Here is a 20,548-nt window from a genome sequence, read left to right on the forward strand (position 1 = left end):
AGACTTCGTTTCCTTGTCCAAAAAATGGGGAAATCATACTTACGGGGTTGTAAGGAGTAAGGTAATGGGTATAAGGCACAGTAGCTGTCACATGAAGAAGATGATGAGGAAGTGGCAGCAGTTATTAATATGATGCTAGTTTTGTATGTCATAAGTAGTGTTTGGATGAGAGATGATAAAGTCAGAGAGATATGGGGTGCAGATGCAAGAGGAGACAGTTCCTAGAAGAGTGAGCCCTTGACTACATTAGCTTCATCAACTACCAGTCTTCCCCAACAAGTTTAGGTCCCTGGGCATTTAGAGCTCACCTAGGACCCTTAGGTTTTGGGTTGTTTTGTTGTGTTTTGTTTTTGCTTCTTTTGAAAGATGGGAAGCAGATGTTCTGCTGGTATTGCCAACTCTTGGAGAGCTGGAGATCTCCATAAACTTCACAAGCTATTACCATAAATTGGGGAAGAGGAGTTCTCTGTGTTAGGCATTGTGGTTGTGTAATTTCCTTTCATCCTTACAACAGCCCTCTAGCAGAGGCTGTGCCTTGCCCATTTCCCCTGGGCCCTCACCATTCTATTACATACCCACAATGTCCTATTGCAAAAACTTGCAGCTCTCTGCCTTAGCACATCTCTAGACTTGTGTGTGGCACAGGCTGGGAATGCCAGGTCCTAGGCCCCTGAGGCAGTCCTCAGCCAGTGAAAAATGGAAGTTGGGGGATAAATACTTGAGCCTCCTTACCTCTTAGGTGGGTGCATTCTCCACCAGAGTTCCCAGAGTTCCTCTGTGGGATTGAACCTCAGTAGCTCCCAGCAGCAACTTAATTATGTATGCTCTGTTGGTTTCCTTTTCTTCCTACCTCACTTCCAGCTCCCCTGTCAGTGCTTTCTAGATCAGGGCTGGGACTAGGGTGAGGGGCCCTCACTCTTGGGTTCATGTACAGGCAGAGTTGGCACTTATGTGAAGGTAAGAGGGCCTCTTTACATTTTTTTTTAAAGATTTATTTATTCATTTGAGACACAGATAACATGAGCAGGGGGAAAAGCAGAGGGAGGGGGAGAAGCAGGCTCCCTGCTGAGCAGGGAGCCCGATGCGGGGCTCTATCCCAGGACCCTGGGATCATGACCTGAGCCGAAGGCAGACACTTAACTATCTGAGCCACCCAGGCGCCCCTGGGCCTTTTTACATTTTGTAGCTATGCACTTAACATGCATCACCCTAATCCTAGCCCTGGCTGGGATCGCTTCCCAGTTAAGGTATCTGCACTCAAATTAGGTCTGCCTCTGGGGAAACCCAAACTAAGGCAAATCCTACAGAGAAATCGATGTTTTATGCTCAGAAAACTGAGACCTAGAGAAGTGAAGAGATTTGCCTAAAGTCATACAGCTGGTAAATGGGATGGGATTCGAACTCAGGTCTGCCTGACACTAGAGCTGATGCTCTCTGTACTTCACTACCCTACCTCCTACCTCCCACTTGAGTCCCAAAACTCAATGGAAATTTTAAGTTTGGATGGGCTCATTCTCACCTGTGAGGCAGAGCAGCTTTGGCCCTAAGCTGATTTAGTAGAAATTGGGCTGAGGGGAAGGCAGATAGTAAGTGGGTGGTAGTACCAGTGGGAAGATGGAAGAATGTATAAACCCAGAGTGGAAAGGCTGCTGAAGCCATATGCACCAGGAAGGCAGGAAGAGGTTACTTACGTCCTCTCAGTTTCAAAGCCCTGGGCTATTGAAGATGTGGCGCTTCAATTTAACAAAAATTAACTGATACCTGTTAGGTGTCAGGTCTAGATCCTGGGCCCTGGGACTCCAAGGATGAATAAGAAACATTCTCTGGGAGCCCATAGTACAATGGGGGGAGATAGATGATTTTTTTTTTTTTTAAGTAGGCTCCACAGCCAGCACGGAGCCCAGTGCGGGGCTTGAACTCACAACCCTGAGATCAAGACCTGAACTGAGATCAAGTGTCAAATGACACTTGACTCAGTTGAACTGAGCCACCCAGGTGCCCCTAAACAGATGATTTTAATAGACTGTTGTCAATGCAATGATAGAAGCCAATCCAAGACATTAGGATCAATAGACCACACTCAGCTGGGGTCAGGGCCAAGAGGAAACTCATCAGGAAAGGCTCCACAGCATTGGTGGTGACCGAAGTCTACTTTAGAGGATAAGAAAAATTAGGTAAGTCCGGAGAGGGCAAAGGGGGAGGTTATTCCAGATAAATCAGCGTGAACAAAGACTTACAGCAAGAAGCAGCTTGATGGGTATAGAAGATCTGCAAGGCACACCTGGAGTAAAACGGTGTGCGGGGAACGGTGGGGAACTTATTGAGGGCCTGTGTGCTTGGCTGCTGGGCACTGTCAGCTGTGAGAAGCAAGCCTGTGAACAGCTCAGAGTAGGGAGAACCTGGCTCCTAGCCCAACCGTGGCTGCAACCCACCTTTCCCTGACCACCAATTCCCGTTCCTCAGTTCCTTCTGGACAGCTAGAAATTGGTACTAAGGGGCTATGAAGGAGGCTTGTCGGGATTTGTCCTTCTCCTTGTTGGTCAGTGGCCATCTGGCATCTGAAGAGAACTGTTGGCCGTTGCTGTGCCTCTGCTACAGCCAGAGTTGTCACAGCTGCTCACAGACCTTTAAGCCCAAGGCACTTCCACCCTCCATAGGCCCTGACACAGACCTTCCCTGACCCCTGCTCCTGGGGAAATAGATACAGGACTTCCAGAAACATGGGTAAAAAAACCCTGGCACTACTTGTCAGGAACATATACTTACCCTGGCCCAGAAGACTGTGGACTCTGGCTGTCAGCATGAATCACATTCAGTTCCACATTCTCTCCCAACTAGACAAAAGTTGAGAGAGACTAGAACCCCAGGCTAGGCAGGATGTTATGGGTGATGGCCACTCTGTCCTCCCTATCTCCATCCCCAATTTCCCTTTCAGAGCCTGTATGTCTGTGAAATGTACAGCAGGGTTGATAATCTGGCATGTTTCCAGGCCCCGTCATGCCAAAACTAACACAAGAGCCACTGTCGCTGGTCTCCATCCTGGTGTCATATGGAGGCCATGTTCTGTCTGTAGATAATGGTAGGGTTAACTGCTAATGAGGTAGCCCAAAGTTTTAAAATATGTGTTCACCAATTTCCTGGAAGTGAAAATTCATGTAGTATGTCTAGTCTCCTATCATGGGTGGGTGTCCTAGTCTGTTCAGACTTCTATAACAAAATACCACAGATTGAAATAGTTTATAAACAACAGAAATTTATTTCTCACAGTCTGGATGCTGGAAGACTCAGATCAAGGTGCCAGCATGGTTGGGTGAGGGCCCTTTTCCAAGTTGCAGACTGCCAACTTGTATCCTCTCATGGCAGAAGGGGCAAGGATGCTCTCTGGGTCCTCTTTTAGGGGGGCACTGACCCATTTATTAGAGCTCTGACCTTATGACCTAATCACTTTTCCAAAGGCCCCATCTCCTAAAGTCTTCAACTAGAGCATTAGATTTTCAACTTAATTTTTTTTTTTTTTGGGTGGTGGTGGGGAGAGATATAGATATTCAGACCATAGCAGTGGTCATAATGATGCCCCAGGGTTCTATGCATTCAAGACTAGTTTGGGGAAAACCAGCTTTGTGGCCAACAACTACTGTAGCCTGAGATTCCCTTTCCCCTTCTGGTAGAGAGGACCCAAGCTGTGAACCTACACCCCCTCTACCCCTCCTTGGCCTACCATCTCAAGGCTAGACTCCACAGTCTGGCTGCTACCTCTCCCATCATATATCTGCACCTACATGTATCTTTAGGTCTTTGGAGTTGAACTCCATACCATGAAGGTGCCTTGTGCTCCAGATTTTGTACATGCTCTTCTCTTCGTGAAGGATCACCTCTGCCAGCATACTGCTATTCTTCCTTCAAGGCTCAGCTTCCTCAACTTGCCCTGTCCATTCTAGGGCAGAGTTAGCCTCTTCCTCTTGTGTTCCACGCTGCCTCTTGCTTGTTAGTACTTAAACATTTTGGAAAACTGCCTATTGTGCTGTATATTTCTCATGCTAGGCTCCTCCATCTTTCCAGAGGTGAGCCACCACCTCAAAACTCAAACTCTGAGTAAAGTGGGTGGAGTATTACAGAGGGGATGTCCCAGGGTCCTTGACCTAGCTCAGGGTTCCAGCTTCCTGCAGTCATCTTGCTTAAGTTTGCACCATAGCCCTGCCTACCCTGGGCTTCTCTTAGGGCAGACTCAGAAGGAAGTGCCCCTTCCTGAATTAACTGATAGCTAGATAGTGGTGGCCAAGGAAGAGGGTGGGACGTTACAACGCAGGTGATCCGTGAGTTTCGTTTTGGGGTGCAAACCAGGTCAGTGGGATGCCTCACACTGAGAGAGAAGAGCTCACGCCTGAGGAAAGTGACCAACTGCTGCTTCTCCCGGGTAAGACCCTCCTCTAATTCTTGCTTATTTCAGCCCCATCCTCTCACCTTCATCTCTCCAGCTTGGCCCATGCTAGCTGAGTAGAGGCTGGAACAACTAAGCCAGCTGGTCCTCAATGATAGCTCCCATCCTTGGCCAGGGTCCCTGGGATCCTTTTCAGAAGGAAGACTCACCTCCTGTATCTGGTTCAGCTGAGTTAAGCTAAGAGGCCAACTGTTACTCAAACATGTGCAGACCCTGGCTGAGTTCTGGGAACCTAGTGATGTGGGAGACATGTCCTTCCCCACCAGGCTCAGCTGGAAGAGGCAGACATGAGTACATTTACTGGGAGTATAAATACTGAGGTTTCTTGGAGGAAGCTTCACAGTCTCTGGCATATAGAAGTACTGAATAAATGTCTAATAGAAGAGTGAATGAGTAAGAGAGTAAATGAAAGAATGTTCGAGTTAGCTGGGCCTCAAAAGGAGAGTGAAAGCTTACTCTTTGTGTAGTGATTGGCCCTTTCCTAAGATTATAATTGCCTCAGTTACCCCATTTTACCTTGAAACAGACCTGTAACATTCTGGGAGTTAACATTCCTATTTGACAGATTTGGAAATTAGGTATATGTGACTTTGAGGAAATTTGTTGGAAACTGATTCCTTAGTTCTCTGAATAAGGACACCCCCAACCCCCCCCCCCCCCCCATTTTTTCAAAGCTGTATTAACACCTATCTATGTCAAACCCTGTGCTGGGCTGAAAATGCAAATAACTCAGACACAGTGGTTCCAGACTTGAGGAATACTGTGAATAAAGGCTGGACAGCAAGAGACAGGGTGAAACTTGTAGTCAGTGTGGCTGGAATATGAGGGGGAGTAGCAAGAGAGGAAGCTTGGGGCCTGCAATGCTAGATAAAGAGTTTTAGACTTTTTTTTTTTTTTTTTTCCTGTAGCGGGAGCTATCACAATGTGAAGGTTTACCTCCTTTCTTAGGGAAGATAGGGCTGGGGAATGGCATGATAAAATCTGTTTTTGCACAGTCATTCTGGTGATGTGTTGGGAGTTGGTGGGGCAGGGAAGTGGACAGTATTCAGTTAGGAGGCTGTTGAAATAATCAGATGGGAAGAAGATCTAGGGCAGTGGCAATGGGAATCAGGAGGAGAGGATACATGGGAGAGCACTTTCTGTTCTTAGCGCCTTCAGCCTGAGACGTGATTGCATAGAGGAGGTGAGGGTCAGGGATGTAGACAGGTACCTGAATAGCTGTGTGAGTGAGCAGCCTTGATGCCTCCAGCCAAGGTGAAGGACAGAAAGAGTTTCATGGGGAAAAGTGAAGAAGAAAATGAATGTGTCTTTGGCCAGGGAGTTTGAGGAGCCTCTCCAGCACCTGCAGAGTGATGTCTAACAGACCATCAGAATTTGGGATTTGGCTCAGGACGGATTTTGGAGCCCTGACACAGAGGTTTTAATCAAAACTTGGGGGTGATACAAAGGGACTGTGGAGAAGAGGGCTGTGGGGTGGGGTGGGGCATTGTTAAGGGGGAGAGGAGAGAAAGAGTTATGAAGATTTTGAGGGACTCAGGAAGGAGGCCCGGGAAAGACTGGCTGTCGAAGCCAAGGGACGAGAATTTTGTAGTGAAGAGAATGCTCATGGCTTTGCATGCCTGACAGAGGACAGTAGGGGTGGGGACTGAGGAAAAGACTGGGATGGGGCAATCAGCAGCTCATAGGTGACCACAAGGAGGGCAAATTCATGGGCATGATGGGAGTGGAAGGTGGGGAGTAGTTGCAGGGATGGGAAAGTATCTTCCCTGAAGTCTTGCTGTTACAGGAAGAGAGGTAGACTGATTCAGTGAAATGCCTTCACTGCATTTCCTTTTTCCTTTACCCCTAAAAAAGCACCTGAATCACTGAAGGCACCCTTGGGAACTTCTTGGAGCAGCAATACCCTCTAGCTTGAATTAGCAAAATACCAGACATTTCTACAGTTCTTTACAGTGTGCAAAGGACTGTCAGAACCATTAACTCCTTTAATCCTCACAAGCACTGAATTTTTGTTCTGTTATAGAGGAGGAAATTGAGGCTCAATTCAGATTCAACTAAATAAATCTGAAGGCACACTCTGCACAAGGTTCTTTTGCTCTCATTTCATTTGCCCCACACAGCTCTTTGACATATGTTGGTCCTCATTTGGCAGATTAAGAAAATTAGGTCTCCAGATTGGAGACCTGGTGCTAGCTCCTTTGTGGAGAGCTGGGTCCTTGACTCTGAGAACAGGGCTCTTTCCATTCTGCATCACTATACCCTTCAAAGCCCACCCGTGAGCTGATGTCTCATGATGCACATTAAATTTCCTAAAGCATTTTTCAAGTCTTATTTAATTCTTGCAATAACCTTGTGAAAGATATTTCTCCCAGATGAAGAAACTAAAATTCAAAGAAGTCATAAATGACCTGCCCGGAGTCATGCCACAAGTGGAACCCCTTTCTGAAGTGCAGATGCATCCCCGTTCACTTCTCCCTTCAGGATGAAATTTGTACACCTTAGCTTGGCCTGAAGGCCATCCATAGTGCAGCCTGCCTGCTTCTCCAGCAGGTCTTTGGCTCCTTGTTACCTCACACCCTTTGTTCCAAACCTCTCGAACATCCCTGAACTCCCAAGCACAGTGGCACGTCCATCTCTGTTAACTGCCCACGTCAACCATACTGTGATTATTGGTAAGGCTGTGAGATCCCTCAGGACAAGGCCGATATCTGCGTTGTACTCCAACATCTGGCACAGTAGGCATCAGGAACTGGTAAATGTAAATGAATGACAGAATGAATAAATGGCATTGGGATTAGAAATCAGCCTTCCCAGTGCTCTGCTAATATATGTGTTTCTGGAAAACGGGCCTTCTGCTTGATTACTAAAGGATCATTGATGGTCAGAGGTTCTGAGCTCTGCCTACAGCTTTCTTTCTGGTCCTCTTCTGAGGGACGAAAGTTAAGGGCCACAGCCTCTGAGGGCCTGTAGACTATGTGGTTCACCCGGGCTGTCCCTTTTCTCCTATAGGTGGCTACCCTCCATTGTGGAACCACATGGACTCTCTTGGGTCAGTAGGGTTGCGGCAAAGGGAAGGAGCTCCTGGCTGTTCCCAGGAGGGCTTGCCCTGCCCCTCAGACAGCTCTGAGCTGGTAAGTGCAGCACTGGGTTTCTGACTCATGCCTATTCAAGGCTAACAAGAGCAGGATCAGTTTAAGATGCCATGGGACCATGGGCTCACAGCCGTGCAGCCCTTTCTAGTTTATCAACCTTTCAGATCTGATCTAGTAACTATCTCCTTTGTGGCTCCACACAACAGCAAGGTGGGGATTATCTTCTCATTTACAGCTGAGGAAGGGGGCTTAGAGAGGTGAACTGATTTGAGTTTTAACTGACAACAGGAGCTTGGGCTGAGGTATTTCAGTTCCAAAGGTATTACTTTTGCCACTTTGCCACACAGGTGCTGCCCCTGCCCTGAATGGGTTGACACAGTCTAGAAAGGACGCTCTTGGGGTTTTCAGGTAGAAGACTATATTCTTAAGGCACTTCCTTCCCCTATTTCTCTAGTTACTCCTGCACATCTCCCTCCCTTCAACATGGCTACTGCAACAGGCACACAGAGATGATTTCAGTGCTGAACTCAACTTGGAGGTTATTCTTCAGCATTATCTATATGCCTCAGGTTAGCTCAGACTGAGTTTCTCTTCTCTGTCATCTTGACCAAGATTTAGAAATGCTTGCATATCACACCATTAAGCAGGAAACACTTGTGTAAGTCATTTCGTATCTCCTAGTCTGTTTCCTCATCAGTAAAATAGAAGAAAATAAAGTCTAATCCTTCTACCCCCTGGAGGATTAAGTGAGCTAATGGTGATAGAGGACCTGTACAGAGGAGGCATGCATGAAAGGGTTCTTGAATTGTTCCCTGCAGTTTCTTTAGTTTTCCAGCTTGTTCTGACATCTGCTGGACTTCACTTATTGTCCAAACTGTGGGGGGCATCACCCCTCACTGCTTCTCATGCTCCCACTTCACCCTTGTCCAGTCTCTTCCCCAGACCCTGCTGTAAACATTTCCTTTGTATGCAACTCATGGCTGGGCCACAGAAGTGAGAAATGACATGGCCCCTGGCACTGGGGACTCAAGGGCCTTCTGAGTATTATTATTTTCTCAGCCCTATTCCAAGGCCACACAGCCAGGAAAAGTGGCAGGGCAAGGACTCAGATGTAAGTGTTCTTATCCTATGGGGTTTCTTCACTGCAAACTTTATTAGCTTTGGGTTCTTTTCAGGTGAAATTGCTGGTTTTTATAAGGCTTCACATTCATGTGGAAACACTTCTTCAGTCAGATCTGGGTTGAAATCCCATTCTGTCCCTTAATAGCTGCTTGGGTTATGCAGATGACTGTTCCTCTCTGAGCCTCAGTTTCCTCATTCGTAACATAACATAGGAATAACCCTTCCTAGTGTGCATGGCTGCTAGAAGCATCTTCTGTAGTGTAAACAAGGAACTGAACATCTGGCACTCCAGTTAAGATCATTTGCCTCCTTAGGGATCTGTTTTCCATTCTCTTCCTAAAGCAGAGAGGTGGAACTGAGTCACCCCCATCTCCCTCACTGAACAGCCTCTCCTACCTCGCTCCCCCTTCCTCCTTATTCAAATACCTGGTTGGTTACTTTACAGATACGGGTCCAGTGTGGGGTAGTGGGTCGTAGGAATGGAATTCCTGTGGGGCAGGCGGTGAGGACCTGGGAGAGGCTAAGGCCAGGAGGATTAGAGTCACAGGTTGGGACTCCAGCAAACCCAGGGAGGCTGCTGCTGTCTCTTTGAAAGACAGGCCAGAGGGTCATCTGCGGGAGGTTTCCATATAGAGGTGGAGTACTGGGGCTCCTCTTAGCTCCCCCACAATGGGCTACTGGTGGAGAAGAACCTTGGGTGTGCCATCCTCTGCTTTCTGCCTGCCTACCTGTCCCATCGCTCTGATTCACCCCTGGCCCAGGCTTCCCCCAAATCCATTCCCTCACTCTGAAGAAAATCCCTTTATCCTCTTCCCCAGATCTTCAAATGGCTTGTTCCCTTCCTTTATTTAGGTCACTTCCTCGGGGAGAATTTCCCAGACCAATATCCAAAAATATCTTTTCCTCCCCTGGTCACTCTCAAACTTCTATTCCAGCCTTAAAAAAAAAAAAAAGGTACCGTTACTACCAGAACCATATTATATGTTTATTTGCTTATTTTCTGCCTCTATGCTGAAATCTGAGCTCCACAAAAACAGAACTCAGCTGGTTATGCAACATACAGTGCTTAGAATAGTGTTGGGCCCCTAGTAGGCGCTCAATCAATGTCTGTGGGAAGGATGGCTGACTGACGGCAGGACTGTCCTCCACAGTGTGGCCTCCAAGTTCTTTTGAGCTGAGCTTACTTAGGCTCCAGAGTCAAGTGGATTGGAAGAGGGAAGCACCTGAACGTGAAATTCATTCCCACATTTGTTCATTTGTTTGCTCATTCAGTGAATGACAACTCACTGAGCAGCTCACCTCTGGGTACTGGGGAGCCAGAGTGAATCAGTGGTATGACAGGAGAGGCCTCACTAAACCCTGAATTCCAAGAAATGGAAGGGGCAGGGGACATAGGGATCTGAGGAGGAACCGCCAGAGAATGGAGCAGGAGGAGGAGGTGGGTGGGTCTCCCCTCTAGGAAGGAGCCTTCTGAGATGGCAGGAACTAAGTATGGGCTGTGGGCAGCAAGAGAACCTAGGTGTGTGAAGAGGTAAGGAGTGGGGCTGGGCAGGTGCTGGGGAGACCAGCAAGGCTCAGAGAGGGCTTAGGCAGGGCTCTAGTCAGCCCCTGGGAAAGCTAAGGGAGGTGCTGGTCTGGACTGGTAAAGGGGGGAGCAAGCTGGGCAGGGCAGGGCAGTCCTGGTTGGAGTCAGGAACTTGGGTAGGCAATGGGGCTCCTGCCCAGATATTAGCCTGTTTCTCCCCAGGTGTTGGAGTGTCTACAGCAATTCAAGGTGACGAAGACACAGCTGCGGCAGATCCAAGCCAGCCTCCTGGGCTCTATGGAGCAGGCACTGGGGGGACAGGCCAGCCCTGCCTCTGCTGTCCGGATGCTGCCCACATATGTGGGGTCCACCCCACATGGCACTGGTGGGTGGCATAGACCAAAATGGGTGGCCAGGCCTGGGAGAGAATTCTGATCTGGGGGAGGGAGAAGTTCCTTATCCCTCTTCCCAATAAGGTTCCCAACTCTGAGCTCCCTTAATGAGACTTTGCAGTCCTTGGGGATATTTCTGAGAGGCAGAGGGCTTGGTCTCGCCAACTGCATGCTTTTCTGTGTCCTGTTTGCCCCAGAGCAAGGGGATTTTGTGGTGCTGGAGCTGGGGGCCACAGGGGCCTCACTGCGTGTTCTGTGGGTGACCCTGGTGGGTATTGAGGGACATAGGATGGAGCCCCGGAGCCAGGAGTTTGTGATCCCCCCAGAGGTGATGCTGGGTCCCGGTCAGCAGGTAAGGGCTCACTGCCTAGTCTCTGGGAACTGGCTGGGTGGCTGGGGCTCTGGTGGGCAGAGCTGAGCCCCCAACTTGTCCCACAGCTCTTTGACTTTGCTGCCCACTGTCTGTCTGAGTTCCTCGATGCACTCCCCGTGGACAAAGAGGGTCTGCAGCTTGGGTTCAGCTTCTCCTTCCCTTGTCACCAGACGGGCCTGGACAGGGTGAGGCAAAGTGGGCATGGGGACAGTAGGTGGAGGAGTTGCAGCCCCATGAAGGCTGTTGGAGGAATGACCCAGCTTTTCTGCCCCCAGAGCACCCTTATTTCCTGGACCAAAGGTTTTAGGTGCAGTGGTGTGGAAGGCCACGATGTGGTCCAGTTACTGCGAGATGCCATCAAGAGGCAGGGGGTGAGTGGAGGCAGGGGCAATGGGACAGCTACCTGTGTGGCTGGGCCTGTGCTTCTGGGAAGGCCTGCTTTCCTTTTCTATGTATATCCTTTATCCAGTTTAACCCTGGGGTAAATGTTGCTACCATTCCCATTTCACATAAGAAGACTGAGGCTAAGAAAGGTCAAATAAATTTTCAGGATCATAGGGCAAAACAAAGATGAAAAGCCTTGACCCTGTCTTCAAAGACCTCACAGTCTAGTGGGAAAGCATTCCGACAAAGCATTGTCCCTGTCAAGGAGGTGGTTCCAGTGACTCTGATAGCACTGGGAAGGACACACCAGGACTGGGGCAGGGGCTTGAAGGAGGAGTTTGCCAGGGCATAAGCTGGGGCTGGGGTGGAAGGTCTGTTTTCAGAGAAAGGTATATGCAAACACTTGGATGCCAAAGAAAGGTGGATCTGGATCCATCTGGACTAACAGCAGTGATGCTAGTGGATGGAAGTCAGGGCTTAGAAAGCCAGGTACCTACAGTGCAGTCTTCAAGGTGCCGCGCTTGCTCACAATCATCTTGGTCCTGTGGGGAGCACTGATGTTCTGGAGGTGATGACTGAGGTTGGGAGCCTTTGAGAGCCCCAGGGCCTGAGTAGGGGGTGGAAGAGACAAGGGGGAGTGTGGGATGGGAGGAAAATTCTCTACAGGGGGGGAGGACCTAGAGTATATGTGTGGGCATGAACACACATTGTGTTTCATGGACTCTGAGCACCTCCATCAAAGCCAGGGCCCCTCCATCAAAGCCAAGGCCCTAGCCTTGCCCATCCCCCACACTGCCCACTTAGGTCAGCCATGACTTCGGCCCTCTCCATTGTCTAGGCCTACAGCATCGATGTGGTTGCCGTGGTGAATGACACAGTGGGCACCATGATGGGCTGCGAGCCAGGGGTTGGGCCGTGTGAGGTCGGGCTTGTTGTAGGTGAGCCATGGGTCATTTGTGATGATGGGTGGGGGGTTACAGCTACCTGATGGGCAGGTCCTGATGGATTCATCCCTGCCAGACACTGGCACCAATGCATGTTACATGGAGGAGGCAAGGCATGTGGCAGTGCTGGATGAGGACCGGGGCCGCGTCTGCGTCAGCGTTGAGTGGGGCTCCTTCAATGATGATGGGGTCCTGGGACCAGTGCTGACCACCTTTGACCATGCCTTGGACCGAGAGTCCCTGAATCCTGGTGCCCAGAGGTGGCCTGACCTTCTGCTCTAGGGCCTATCACTCTTCTGCTCCCTTCCTCGCTGCTGTCCCTGAACTCAGGCCCTTAGGCCCCTCCCTGTTGCTTGCTCATAGGGTTTCCAGGTTGCATCTTGGGGGGCCCTGGCCAGGCTCAAAGAAGGAAGGGCTCAAGATTCTAGAACCCAGAATTTTCAACCCATAGCCCTCTCTTATTCCTGACAGGTGTTAGGGATTGGGGGTAGCAAAGTATTCCCTGTCCTCCAGGAGCCCCTCTGAACCTAACCTAAGCCAGAGGGGGCAGCAAGTTCTGGATAAACACCCACCTATCTCCTGGGAAGCCATTGCTTCTGGAACCTCTGGTCTGGGGAACCCCAAAGAAAATGATCCTTCTTTTGGGGCCCTTGGAGGTGGGGCCAGGTGGGCTAAGGGCTTAAGGAAATCTCTGTCCAGCCACCCTTCCTACCTGTAGGTTTGAGAAGATGATTGGGGGCTTGTACCTGGGTGAGCTGGTGAGGCTTGTGTTGGCTCACCTGGCCCAGCGAGGGGTCCTCTTTGGTGGCTGCACCTCCCCTGCCCTACTGAGCCATGGCAGCATCCTCCTGGAGCACGTGGCTGAGATGAAGGAGTAAGTAGAGAAAGCCCGTGGGCTTAAACAAGGGGCTTCTTGGCTTGGGAGAGGGGAGGATGCTCTGTCTCCCGGGTAGCCATGGGGTTGGGGGAGGGCAGGGAGCTTTGGGGCTACTTGAGTCCCAAAGCAGTACCCTGTGTCCCTCCAGCCCGTTGGCTGGGGCAGCCCGTGTGCATGCTATCCTGCGGGACTTGGGCCTGAGTGTGGGGGCCTCGGACGCTGAGCTGGTGCAGTACGTGTGTGCAGCTGTGTTCACTCGGGCTGCCCGGCTCTGTGCCGCTGCCCTGGCGGCTGTTCTTGCCCGCCTCCAGCACAGCCGGGAGCAGCAGGTGCTTCAGATTGCTGTGGCCACCGGAGGCCGAGTGTTCGAGCGACACCCCAGGTACTGGAGATACACACAGCCCTGCGTGAGCAGGTAGCAGGAACATGTGGGTTTTCCATAAAGACCCAGAGGGCACTCTGGTACCATGTGTGCAAGGCAGTGGCCAAGAGTGGCACCCAAGCAGGGTAAGGTCAAATGGGGACAAGAGAGGCCAGAAGAAGTCAGAAGAGAGAAAAGATGCTTCTCTTTGGGTGTGTAAGGCAGGGGGACTCTTGGGGCACTGGGAGCACTGCAGATACTGGGCATAAGGTTGGTGTACAGCTGGATTTAGAACTGAAGGGATTTGAAGTGATGGGGCCCAGGGCTTCAGCAAGCCCTGGGGTTCAGGCTCAGGTTCAAGCCAGGTATGCCTGCCTTGTGTCTGTGTAGTTTCCTCAGCATCCTGCAGGAGACCGTGATGCTCCTGGCCCCCGAATGTGATGTCTCCTTCATTCCCTCTGTGGATGGGGGTGGCCAGGGCGTGGCAATGGTGACTGCTGTGGCCGCCCGCCTGGCTGCTCACCGCCGCCTGCTGGAAGAGACCCTGGCGCCTTTCCGGCTGGACCATGAGCAGCTGGCAGCGGTGCAGGCACAGATGCGGGAGGCCATGGTCAAGGGGCTCCGAGGGGAGGCCTCATCCCTCCGCATGCTGCCCACTTATGTCCGGGCCACACCTGATGGCACTGGTGAGGACCCAGCCTGAGCGTGGAGCTGGGATATGGGTTCCTGGAGGTCACAGAATGTGCTTTGTCCTGACACTAAGGATCTCTGTCCCACAGAACGCGGGGACTTCCTGGCCCTGGACTTGGGGGGCACCAACTTCCGGGTCCTCTTGGTGCGTGTGACAGCAGGAGGTGTGAAGATCACCAGCCAGGTCTACTCCATCCCGGAGTATGTGGCCCAGGGCTCTGGACAGCAGGTACCCAGAGCTTGGACCTGATGTCAGGGGCGGGGAAGGACCAGGGGCTGGGCCACCCCCTGACTTGCCCTACACCTCAGCTCTTCGACCACATCGTGGACTGCATTGTGGACTTCCAGCAGAAGCAGGGCCTGAGTGGGCAGAGCCTCCCGCTGGGTTTCACCTTCTCCTTCCCATGCAGGCAGCTTGGCCTCGACCAGGTGAGGGAGGGAGGGCCAGGAGAAACCATCCCCAAGGACTTTCCACCCTCATGCCCTTCAGGGAATGGGCAGGAGGCTGGGGAGAGGGCTTCAAGTATCCTGGGCTGGGGATGGGGGTGGGCAGAAGCACTGCTGGGCTGAGCCAGCACCTAGCCTTGGTTTCACTGGACATGGTGTGTGCAGGTGGAGAGGGTGTGGTAAAGTGGCCTGGAATCCAGGGCTGAAAAGAGGCCTGGGATGGAAAAGATTATGGATACTCCTGAGGGCTGCCAATGGGCAGGAAAGTGGAGCCAGGTTAGGTCTGGGCACTTGGGAGCAGTGCCCAGATCAGGGCTGATGAAGGAGCACATTGACTGTCTACTTCACAGTACACCACGAAGCCCTGGTGTACTGATCTAGGGGACCTGCGGGGAACAGCATTAGTTCCTATTTCTCAAAAGGGCTTATGGTTGCCCAGTTCCTTTGCCCTGTGTCCACTTCCCGAACTTGCTGTGTCTCTCTCAGGCCTGGCTTGGTGTTGGGTGCCTGACTGGAAAGGCAGAGCAGCAGGCACAGATCTAGACACAGCACGCACTAAGCATATACCTCTGCATGTTCTTCGACAGTGCACACTTAGACTTCTCAGTGTACACACCTGAGGCCTGTTATGGAGACGGATCCTCCCATATTCTGGTCCAAGCTCCCAGCAGTCTCCTCAATACCCCCAACTTCTGCCAAAAAGCCTCCTGTGAGGAGGAGCTTGCTGCCCCTCAAGTTGTCCACTGTGCTTTTCCTGAAAAGCTCTGCCTTCTCTACTCCACCCAGCCTTTGTGCAGTTTTCAGCTCTGCTCCAGCTCTGACCTCTCTCAGACACATGCTTCTGTACTTGGCTTTCTTTTACACAGTGGCCCGTTGGAATCAAGCATTCAGCAGTGTCTCTCTGCTGGTCCGCTCCACTCTAGACTAAACATGCCGGCACCATTTGATTATTCCTTGTAAGGTGTGAAAAGCAGGTGGGACTCAGTATGCAAAATCAGGTGTGCAAGAAGAAACGCGGTCCTATTCATTTTCTAGAACTGAGCTTAATTTCTGTGTTGAGCCCACGTTCTTTTGGGGGGGGGTGATAACTTAATCAATTTGGGGACCTCTTTCCCCAGGCAGGGGGCCCCTTTCAGCTGCACAGCATCCTTTGCTGTGTATGGGCAGACACTCAGGGAAGCCAGATGTCCAGGCCCCAGCTGTGTGGACTCTGCTTACTCTCTTGGTTCTTGACACCTCCCTTGACAACTCACCTTCCCCTCCATGGGGAAGGAGGACAGAGACTACTCTGCTAGTCAGATCACTCAAATCTCTTCTGTCTTTTCCCTTCGCACAGGAGCATGGCCCAGGTAGAGGCATAGGACACCTTTCTCAGGAAACTCCAAAACCTGGCTCTTAGGTCCCCCCAGCTCCCCTTCCCCAGACCAGGGGTCTTTCTTTTGTCTGGAGGCAGGGAAATACTGCCACTACTTATGATCTGGGTCCCCCACATTAGCCCTCCTTCTCAATTGCCCTCGCACTCTCTGGCTTCTGTGTTTGAGACTGTGAGCATTGAGCGCTCTGGCTGTATTACATAGGAAAAGGGGTAAAAGGAAATATTGTTGGGGGAAGCGTCAGTTCATATCTCTAAAATCTTCTGCCCCAAAGATTTTCCTTTTTTTTTTTTTAAAGATTTATTTATTCTAGAGAGAGTGCAGTGGGGAGGGGCAGAGGAACAGGGAAAGAGAGAATCTCAAGCAGACTCCCTGCTGAGCATGGAGCCAAGACCAGGGATCCCATGACCCTGAGATCATGACCTGAGATGAAGTCAAGAGTTGGACACTCAACTGACTGAGCCACCAAGGCGCCCCCCCAAAGATTTTCACACCTGCTCTGCAGGCTCCTACTTTGGGCAGAGCTGTCATTTTCTAACAGCAGGAGAATAACTTCCCCTGCCTGCTCCCTCAGAGGAAGCACACTTAGAAAAAATAGTCCTAGACTGTCAAGCCCATCACTAACTTCACAATTTAAGGTCAGTTTCTCACAATAAAGGCCTATCTGTCTTGTCTCCTCCCATCCTGCCTAGGTGTTCTGGGTTCTGGCTTTTCGTTTCGTCCTTCACTCATATCTGGAACACACAAGTGAATCTCCTGTTGACACGGCTCTGTCCCTAATCCTCAGTTTCCTTCCTCTCAATTGACACTTGCTAGTTCTTTCTAAAAGAGCAGAATTTTCTGTCATTTGGACCTCTGAGCCTTCTCTGTCCTCCCCCTTCTCATACATAGCACTCATTTTACCAGCTCTGTTCATTCCTAACCCAATTATGAAGGGCCATTCCTTCTGGGCAACCGTCTTAAAATGCCCAGACTCTCAGACCATCTGAGCATTCTGGCACTAATAATAGAAGACACAGGTCGGATGGTTATTAATAGGTTTCTTTACACTAGAAGGCTCCTGGGGAGTTAGGAGGGGGCAGAGGGCAAGGCCCTCAACCATGTGGCAGAGCAGGCATGGAATCCTGCTTGGTGAGGGGGGATAGCATGTGCTTCTGATGGGGTACAGGCTTTGGGGAGGGAGAGTGAGATTCCAAGGGGCCTTCATCTTCCTGCCCCACCTTTGCCCCCCCAGGGCATCCTCCTAACCTGGACAAAGGGTTTCAATGCATCAGACTGTGAGGGCCAAGACGTTGTGTGTCTGTTGCGGGAAGCCATCGGGCGAAGACAGGTGAGGAGTCTGCCTTCAGGGGTGCTTTGGGGCTGTGGCAGGACTTGAAGGGAGCAAAGGGTCTCCTGCTTCCTGACCTGGGGGGAGGGTGGAGTGGGTGGCTCTCTGCAGTAGAGACCTCTGGGTCCTGGCTGGTTGCCGTGACAACTGTGTTGCCCAGCAACTAGCAGCATCCTTTTGTGTGTAGGCAGTGGAGCTGAATGTGGTTGCCATTGTCAATGACACGGTGGGGACCATGATGTCCTGTGGCTATGAGGATCCCCGTTGTGAGGTCGGCCTCATTGTTGGTGAGGAGGCCCTGCTCTTTTGTGTTCCTACTGCCTGATGTTAATTCATTGCCTCCTGTTGGTTCCTCAGGTTGGACGTTCCTCTGGCCTTGGGGATATGGCACCATTCCCGCCTGACTCAGCTAGGCCCTGCAACACTCATTTGGGCTGGATGTCTGAACTTTGCTCAGCTTAGCTACTGATTCATAGTCATTTAAGCTTTCTGAGCCTCAGTTTGCCCTTCTGTTAAATGAATCTGAGCTTTGGAGTCATACAGATTTGGGTGGAAATACTAGCTCTGCCACTTCCATCTGTATGACCTTGGCCAAATCACCAGAGCCTCAGTTTCCTTCTAAGACAGAGATAATAGTAATGCCTATCTCAAGGATGGTGAGGGTGAGAGGAGAGGAAACAAAGCATGGCACAGTGCTTGGCCCATGGTACACACTCAGTGCTTAGAACTGGGTAGAGGCCGGTGGTGGAGGACAGAGAATGAGCTGTGAGGGTCCTTTAGGTAGCCCAAGTTCTGAAGTCTTTATTAAGCGTTTCTCCTCTGGCCAGATAGGGGCTGGATGAAGGGGCAGGAAGACTATACATAAAGATGGGGGAAATACCTATCTTCTCAAAACCCACCATTTGGTGGGAATTAGGCCCAGGACAGCATGTGGCAGTCAGAGAGAGCTGAATCTGACTGTACACAACAGGGTGACAAGGCCAAGATCAGAAAGGAAGTGGTCCTAACATGAGTGGGACTTGAAAAGAGTGTCTAAGTGGGGGAAGAGGACTCCCATAGGCCTTTGGGCATCAGTCTCCTAGGGCAGGAGCTAAGTGATAGCTTCCTTTTGAAACTGGGAGCTTCTTGAACATAGAGCCTAGAGTGGGGAAGTGCTCAGGAGAGGTATGCCTAGATTGCTTTATGAATAAACTAGTCAGAGGAAATCCAGGTGGGGCTGACAAGGAGACCATCTGCCTAGAGCTGACCATGTGTTGGGGAGAGGAAGGGGATATCTTTACCCAGAATGTGCTTTCTGCCTAGAATGCCTTTCTTTCTGTGCTTCCTGGCTTCAAAGTCAAATCCAAATGTCATTTCCTCTCTGTAGCTTTTCCTGGCCCTCTAGGCGGGAAGACTCAGCTGTGCTCAAGGTTCCCATGATGCTCTTTTTTGCACTTCTATTTGGGTACATACAGGCAATATCAGAGTTAGCTGCTAATTGCCCACTCCCTGGCCACTGTGGGGCTCCTCATGTCTGATTCTTGTCTATGTCCCCAGCTCCTGGCCCAGAACCTGCTAGTTTGACTAAAGATCTGGAAAGCTAGTCCAGGGAGCTTGGGCCTCTCCACTGCAGACGGCAGAGGGGCTCTCACACATCTGCCAGGGGTGCTCTGGCATAGAATGGAAGACACAATGGTGCTGGTGCTGGGAGGGGAAGCGGTGGGGGGCCCAGATGGGTTGATGCTGCCAGGGTCTGCAGAAGGAGTGTCAGGAGTGAAGGCAGACCAGGACATAGGAAAGGTTGTGAGTGTGGGGAAATGGAGAGGTAAGAAATGAGCCCAAATTTTACCATCTCAGTTTGGGAAGGGCACAGAGGGGTCTTATCTATGTCAGTGAATGATTTCCATCTCTGTAGGAACCGGCACCAATGCCTGCTACATGGAGGAGCTTCAGAATGTGGCAGCTGTGCCTGGGGACTCAGGCCACATGTGCATAAATATGGAGTGGGGTGCCTTTGGGGATGATGGCTCTCTGGACTTGCTTAGAACCTGCTTTGATGCAAATGTGGACCAGGCATCCATCAACCCCGGCAAGCAGAGGTATGGGTAGGTCTGGGCAGGGGCAGCTGGTGGTGGCTGGCACTGGTTAGGGTAGCAGGTAGGGTCTCCTGATCTTTGTGTTTCATGCAGCTTTGAGAAGATGATCAGTGGCATGTACCTGGGGGAGATCGTCCGCCATATTCTCTTGCATTTGACCAGCCTTGGAGTTCTCTTCCGGGGCCAGCAGACCCAGCGACTTCAGACCAGGGACATCTTCAAGACCAAGTTTCTCTCTGAGATTGAAAGGTGCCTAAGGCCTATATTGCCTCCTTCCACCTCCCAAAAGAATCTGTCTATTCACTTTGGGTAAAATGCTGGTTGGTGAGAGGCCCATTCCAGAGGATGGAGAACTCATGGGGTAGGAAAGCTAATGCAGGACCCTGGCTCTCTGTGCTCTATTCCTTCCTGTCCCCAGTGACAGCCTGGCTCTGAGGCAGGTCCGAGCCATCCTGGAGGATCTGGGGCTGTCCCTGACCTCAGATGACGCCCTGATGGTCCTGGAGGTGTGCCAGGCTGTGTCCCAGCGGGCTGCTCAGCTCTGCGGGGCTGGTGTGGCAGCTGTGGTGGAGAAGATCCGTGAGAACCGGGGCCTAGAAGAGCTGACTGTGTCCGTAGGGGTGGATGGGACCCTCTACAAGCTGCACCCCCAGTGAGTCTGGGTGTTGGGATGGGCAGGGAGGAATGGCCCAGTGGGATCTGGCTGGCCTGGGCTCACCTCAGCAACCCCTCCCCACAGCTTTTCCAGCCTGGTGGCAGCCACAGTGAGGGAGCTGGCCCCTCGCTGTGTGGTCACCTTCCTGCAGTCGGAAGATGGATCCGGCAAAGGTGCAGCCCTGGTCACTGCGGTTGCCTGCCGCCTTGCCCAGATGGCCCGTGTTTGAAGAAGTCTCCAGGAACTACCCTTGCTGAACCAGGGCCCAGACCCCACCTGTCCCCAGCCATGCATGACTCCCAGAATAGCCCAAGTGTGGCCCTTCTGCGGCCACTAGCCTTGACCTCTGGCTTTCCCAGAGAGAAGTAGCACTCAGGTTAGCAATATATATATATAATTTATTTACATTCACGTCCGCTAAAATCCCTACGCGCCCCGGCGGCCGGGCAAGGCTGTGTACATAAGGCCAA

At 51.2% G+C, this 20,548-nt stretch overlaps 1 protein-coding gene and 1 long non-coding RNA gene across 4 annotated transcripts; one reads left to right on the forward strand and one right to left on the reverse strand.

Moving 5' to 3' along the window:
• The first annotated feature begins 4,195 nt into the window (after positions 1 to 4,195).
• Positions 4,196 to 20,485, forward strand: HK3 (hexokinase 3). 3 transcript variants are annotated; one of them, XM_025866988.2, is made up of 19 exons: positions 4,197 to 4,414; positions 7,448 to 7,569; positions 10,400 to 10,562; positions 10,767 to 10,921; positions 11,008 to 11,127; positions 11,218 to 11,313; positions 12,165 to 12,264; positions 12,347 to 12,530; positions 12,989 to 13,144; positions 13,296 to 13,529; positions 13,899 to 14,194; positions 14,288 to 14,427; positions 14,508 to 14,627; positions 17,253 to 17,348; positions 17,536 to 17,635; positions 19,243 to 19,426; positions 19,517 to 19,672; positions 19,842 to 20,075; positions 20,163 to 20,485. In XM_025866988.2, exons 1-19 carry the CDS (start codon positions 4,351 to 4,353, stop codon positions 20,305 to 20,307), a joined length of 2,865 nt encoding a protein of 954 aa, XP_025722773.1. In that variant the 5' UTR covers positions 4,197 to 4,350; the 3' UTR covers positions 20,308 to 20,485. The 3 variants fall into 3 exon arrangements, with proteins under 3 accessions (XP_025722772.1, XP_025722773.1, XP_025722774.1); XM_025866987.2 differs by having other exon boundaries at positions 4,196 to 4,414; positions 11,008 to 11,313; XM_025866989.2 differs by lacking the exon at positions 11,218 to 11,313.
• Positions 7,052 to 12,437, reverse strand: LOC141371865 (uncharacterized). The gene is made up of 3 exons (XR_012377140.1): positions 12,311 to 12,437; positions 11,824 to 11,933; positions 7,052 to 7,187 (listed from the first exon to the last, which is right to left on the reverse strand). It is a non-coding gene; the product is annotated as an uncharacterized lncRNA (long non-coding RNA).
• Positions 20,486 to 20,548: the final 63 nt, after the last annotated feature.

The sequence above is a fragment of the Callorhinus ursinus genome, unplaced genomic scaffold (assembly GCF_003265705.2).
Source record: "Callorhinus ursinus isolate GAN/ISIS: 27379988/994484 unplaced genomic scaffold, GSC_fseal_2.0 scaffold3, whole genome shotgun sequence".
Lineage (NCBI taxonomy): Eukaryota > Metazoa > Chordata > Mammalia > Carnivora > Otariidae > Callorhinus > Callorhinus ursinus.